Genomic DNA, 6,000 nt, shown 5'->3' on the forward strand with positions numbered 1-6,000 from the left:
TATATATATATATATATATATATATATATATATATATATATATATATATATATATATATATATATATATATATATATATATATATATATATATATATATATATATATATATAAAATAAGGTGAGTGATTCGTACACCACCTATTTTTAGCCGTACACCACCAAATGTGCTTTACAGAATTGTACAGTACAGCACTGTAAAACATGTTTGGTGGTGTATGGTTAAAAATAGGTGGTGTACGAATCATCACCATATAAAAAACTCGAGTTTCACTCGAGTGAATATTTAGGAGTAGTTTTGAAGGAAAACTATTTGGGTGATTGAATCATCTGATCACAATTAATTGGGCTAGCCCGATATGTATACCCAAGAATCACAGCACGTAATAAAAAAGGCCCAAGTTTGTTTAAGTTGGACTAAGATTACTTGCTGATCTTCTACTTTCTTTCTCGTTAAAAAAAAATATACATTCATCAATTCTAAAGAATTTTATTTTATAAAAGTTGGTCATGATGCTATTTCAAGCATAGACTAGCGCTCCTGCATTTGAAAGTAAAGACATCCAACTTTTTCATTTTAGTGATTGGAATAAGATAGCAAGATCATACAAGATAGAAAGTGAAAAGAATGTTCACATGTTTGTTAATGAGAATAATTTTTTGTGGTATGAACAAGACATGAGAAGGATTCCACTATCATTTGTTGTAAAAAAGATGAAGATCAAATATATGGATTCATCAAATGTCCTTTGCCTAGCTTTCACCGATTACAATGAAAAATCACTTTTACTTTAGAATTTGTCATTAACATGTACAATAACATTATACACAGTAGTCAATTATTAATTTTATAGTACGGAGTAGCAATTAATCAATTGTAAAAATATTATTATACGTGTTTGCGACAACCTTAACAGCTTTAAAAATTGAAAAAGCCTACTTTTAAGACAGAAACTTGTCCCAACAACGCATTCAATAGATAAGCCTATTAGTCATAGAGAAAATGATCCATGGAACATGTATACTTTTGATTAACAATGTGAGATTGAATTTGTAAGTACAAATAGTTCTAATACATTTGCTACTAGTGTCTATATATGATTGCTATAATGTTTTATGCAACGAAATAGTACACCTCTTATAATGCCAGAAATCATGTGTGGGACAATATATATATGTAGTGGCTTTTCCTTTTCAGAACAACCATAGTATCTTATCCCCTCACTTGTGAATGTACTTATGATAACAAATGTTGAGCATGTGCTTTTCCACACTTTTTGGAGCACATGATGTACATTCATTTTGTAAACGTACATGTTATGTCAAATTCTCAATTCAGTATCATATGTTTTTAGTACAAATTTTCCATAGGAAACTAAACCAAAAACCATGTCTAATGTATCCTTATATTAGTCCTCAAATGTATAATTTCAAATATTTAACTTTAGATACACATGTTAATACACAACCCCTTAATTAGTTAATGGAACACTTACATATTGCTAATCTGAAGGTTAACTAATAATACACAAATTAAAGTTTTATGAATATGTATGTTAACATAATCGTACATATTTTTTGAGACCAATTCAAAGTACGAGTATTTTCTAAATGCAACCCATGGCCTGGTCCCGGCCACAAGGGTGTTGACACTGAGTCACCAGTGCACCAATGGACCATCCATGTCCTCATTTTCAATTCGCGTGTTCTACTTTATGATGAATTGCACGAAACCAATTCAAATTTGAAGATATTTGATCATTTGAGAAAGAGAAAACAATCATCATAGCTGGCAAATATTTTCTTACTCCGTATTAATTATGTGTGAAATTCTTTTTCCTTGAATACGGTCTCGTGAAATAGGCATGGGTTATCTAGGATGTACCCTGTGAATGTCACGTGCATATGGACCAGTTACATTCTATTTGTATCACTGGCTTATTTAATCATAAGTCTATGGACTATGGACATATATTCTTAAATTTTTCTTTAAAAAACGGTCCATTAAATTATTCCAAAATTGCTATTGGGGAAACTCCATTTCTTCAACACTAAGACTGATCCCAACGCAGCGTTAGTTATCCCATTTGGCAATTTTTTGACGCCCTTGACGCCCCTAACGCGGCGTCAAAATTTGACGCCCCAGGCATCAGTCGAAAATTTGAGGGAAGAGTAAAGGTGTGTCAAATTTATTTCAGCCAATCAGATTTCACCACATATTTTTATATATTATTAGTTATTATATTTTGTATCTAACTACCAATAATATTTTACCACATCACCACCACAATATTTAACACTCAAATTTAACACTCCCCTTTAAAAAATTGCATCTCTTGACCTTGCCACATTATCAAAAAGTACATCACTTTCCTTTAACGTCACCGCCACGGTTAGAAACAGTCTAAGGGGTTGTTTACTTTTTTGTGTAGTTTTCATTTACATCTGATTGGGAAATAGTGTTTGATTCTATGTCTCTTAGAAACAGACTGATTTTCGGATTAATTAACAAAGAAACAACAATTTTACTTACCCAATTAAGAGTTGTACATAACAGATAGGTAGGTGGAAAGTAAACAGACCTTAAGTCTCTAGTCTTTGTGAAAATTAAGCATCCATCTCTTGAAGACTTGTACAACAACTGAAGTACAATGCTATGCATTAGGTTTTTGGCTTGCATGCTAAAATGAGAGCATTCATACATCCATTTGTCATCATAAAAGTAGTTAGTAATTATCTTAATTTAGAGTAGGTCCTAATTCAATCATTGATATAATCACATCTTATTCAAATGATAGAGATTTTATGGTGCACAATTGTTAGACTGCTAACAACCCCACCCTTACCCCTTCCCCTGCCTTTGAGGTTATTGGTGTGGTCCTCTCTTTATCACCATGATCAAATTCAAGTGTTCTACTTAATTTTTCAGAAAATATGAATACTCACACACGTCACCTATCACGAATATATGCACATTTGTCAATGTCAAGACTTGAACATACAACCTCATTGTTGGAAGGTCCGCACCACGATACCGATAGTCCAATGTAATTAACTTACGTCAATGAATTTTATTTCTGATATTGATTATCTTTTAAGATACACAATTGTTCCTAATTAGTTGCTTGTCAATCGAAAGTTATATAAGTCCTAATACAAATAAATCAAATACAACTTTGTTGTTGGTCATTAAGAAGCAATATTACACTGTTGGGTATATTGGAGACCCATTCCCTTCCTGCTTAAACTTAATTATCAAGGAAGCAATAAGTCCTAACATAAATGATGTTTTGATTTTTAATTTGCAATTTTTGTAGGCAAGTTAGGTCACAAACCACTTTATCTTAGATTCAACTTTCAAATCTAGCCTCATTTGGTGTGACAACAAACTGCAACATGTAAGATTGCTCTAATCAAACAAATAGATTACAAATCTTGGAGTCTTAGATTGCACTTTCTTTAGGTTGAAGACAATATAAGATGATGGTCCCAGATAAAGGATGTATACTCGCCTTATCTCTTACAGTTATTATCTGATGATGATAACGCAAGCAAATCAGTAAGTCGTTTAAATTATGATTTAGGTGCCATAAGGCGTAGGTTCGATAGATACATGACACGCGAGCATTATTAAGATTCGAAAGCTCATCACATTTTCTTGATATTTCACATTGTGGTAATACAACCAGTACCAGACTTAGATTCCCCCATATACATATAATCAAATAATCAATCGAAAATATATACTATTGTACACTTAAATTGTAGAATATGAACATACCCTAGTTCATTATATTTTCTAATGAAGCTAACTAAATACACTTGCAATATAAACAATCTTAATTTGCTAAGCACATATGAACTCAAAGTTATGGTGGTGGATGACGTAACAAGTTAAATTGTTTCGTGTCTATGTCCCATTGGCGTGCAATGTCTTCCGCAATTCTAACAGCGTCCATGGATGTACCAAGTAAGCCACGTTTTGTGAACCCGACGGCGTATAATCCACACTCACCTTTCCAACCTTCTATGGGAAAACTATCTTTTTTTGAGCATATGTTTGTGTCCTAATTATGCACAATAGTATGATTAAAATCACACCTTTGTATTATCAATGAATTTTGTTTAGTGGAACATATTTTGAAGTTAAATATATAGCTAGCATACCTTTAACCAAGTAGTGACATTACTTTTATAACCAGTAGCTAAGATAATAGCATCAAATTTCTCCATTCTTCCATCTAAAAACTCCACATTATTGCATACTAATCTCTTTATTCCTGGATAAACCTATCAAGTTTCAATTTTGTTCATTTAGTCACAAAATCACATCTTGAAAGGAACATTTTTTCCTACTTAACTAGAGGTAACAACAATATGCAAGGACGCTTTAACGAAAAATAAAAGAAGAAGATTAGTCGAAACCTTGATGTCTCCGCTTCTAATCTTTGCAAGTGTGCCCACATCTAACACGGGCGTTTTGCCTGAGATGTTCTTTAGCTCAAGGGGACCGAGCTTAGGTCTACTGAGACCAAGTCTCTCTGTGTCCCCAATCATGAAATGTGACGCCATAAGCAAGAGCTGATCGACAACTTTTATAGGAAACCATTTGAGCAAGCACATGGATATTCCGAAAGTTGATCTACCAAGCATTTCTTGTGGTAATACATGCAACTGAAAGGAACTTGAAAATATTTAATATTTATATATAAGCTGAGATTTTTAAAAATTGAAAGGATAATTCTAATGACATCTCTAAAGTCTATCATTAAAGAATTAGGACACGCATTATTAGTTTGTACGTTCAAAATTAATGCCCACTTTACATAAGAAAAAAAAATAAAAATACTATCAATCAACAAGTGTACTACTATTTTTTGAATAATTTTATTTCTTAAAGACAACCCTTAAGGCTCTCATTAAAAAGTTCCATTTTAGAACTATCAAACGTGTTACTTGAGCGAGATTAAAAATAAAACACTTACTGAATCTCGAACCACGATTGAGGGGCAAGCATTGTGGTTGCAAAGATCCAAGCAAACTTCCATGCCTGAATTCCCACACCCAACCACCAAAACCTTCTTGTTTTTAAAACAATCACCACTTTTGTAACAACTTGTATGCAAAACTGGCCCAATGAACTCATTCATCCCTTCTATATTTGGTACAACTTCTTCAGCATTTTCTCCGGTAGCAACTATCACCCACCGGCAAACATACTCAGTCACCTTTGTTTTCACTCTCCACAACCCACTTCCTCCATCGTATTCCGCCTTCACCACCATTGTATTGAAAATAGGCTTTAAATCGAAGTTATTTGCATAGGCTTCAAGGTATGCTAAGAAATGTTGTTTAGTTGGGTAAGTTGGGAATTCTTTAGGGAAAGGCATAAATGGGAGTTGACAAAATTGTTTAGGGAGATGAAGACGTAAGCGATCATATGTTTTAACTTGCCACAAAGACGCTATACAGTCGCTCTTTTCAAGAATCGGGGCACGAATGCCTCGATTCTTAAGACAAGCAGCTGCAGCCAGCCCTGAAGGGCCCGCTCCAACAATGACTGGCCCAGGAACCCAAACACGGTTTACTATGGATTCATCTCCTAAAACCGTTGTAGTTGCCAATTCAGTTTGGAAATATGGATCATGTACTCTCTTTGCATATTCTTCCATTAGCAAGTTTTGGTTGTAAAATTCATGCAAAAGAATGAAGTTTGTGTGATGTGGACTAAGTTTATTTTTAAGAATCTTGTTTCTTGGTTGACAAATAGATTAAGGTGAGAAGAGAACATATATGCACGTTGTTGATCTTCACTAGCTAGTAAGAAATCAAAAAGAAGGAATAATTGCTTAATGGAAATAGGTACTTACTACTTAACTTGAAGTGTCTGAAGCCATGTATATGCATATATATACACACACACTCTTGAGGGGTATAAACACGGAAAATAAGAATTATAATTGATTAAACCGTTTTTTCCGAAAATAAAATACATAAAATCT

At 33.3% G+C, this 6,000-nt stretch overlaps 1 protein-coding gene across 1 annotated transcript; it reads right to left on the reverse strand.

Annotated features, from left to right (window-relative positions):
* Positions 1 to 3,708: 3,708 nt before the first annotated feature.
* Positions 3,709 to 5,746, reverse strand: LOC139904272 (indole-3-pyruvate monooxygenase YUCCA2-like). Its single transcript, XM_071886214.1, has 4 exons — positions 4,984 to 5,746; positions 4,424 to 4,672; positions 4,166 to 4,288; positions 3,709 to 4,065 (listed from the first exon to the last, which is right to left on the reverse strand). The coding sequence occupies exons 1-4, from the start codon at positions 5,668 to 5,670 to the stop codon at positions 3,868 to 3,870; spliced, it is 1,257 nt and encodes a 418-aa protein (XP_071742315.1). The 5' UTR covers positions 5,671 to 5,746; the 3' UTR covers positions 3,709 to 3,867.
* Positions 5,747 to 6,000: the final 254 nt, after the last annotated feature.

This window comes from Rutidosis leptorrhynchoides, chromosome 4 (assembly GCF_046630445.1).
Source record: "Rutidosis leptorrhynchoides isolate AG116_Rl617_1_P2 chromosome 4, CSIRO_AGI_Rlap_v1, whole genome shotgun sequence".
In the NCBI taxonomy this organism is placed as follows: domain Eukaryota; kingdom Viridiplantae; phylum Streptophyta; class Magnoliopsida; order Asterales; family Asteraceae; genus Rutidosis; species Rutidosis leptorrhynchoides.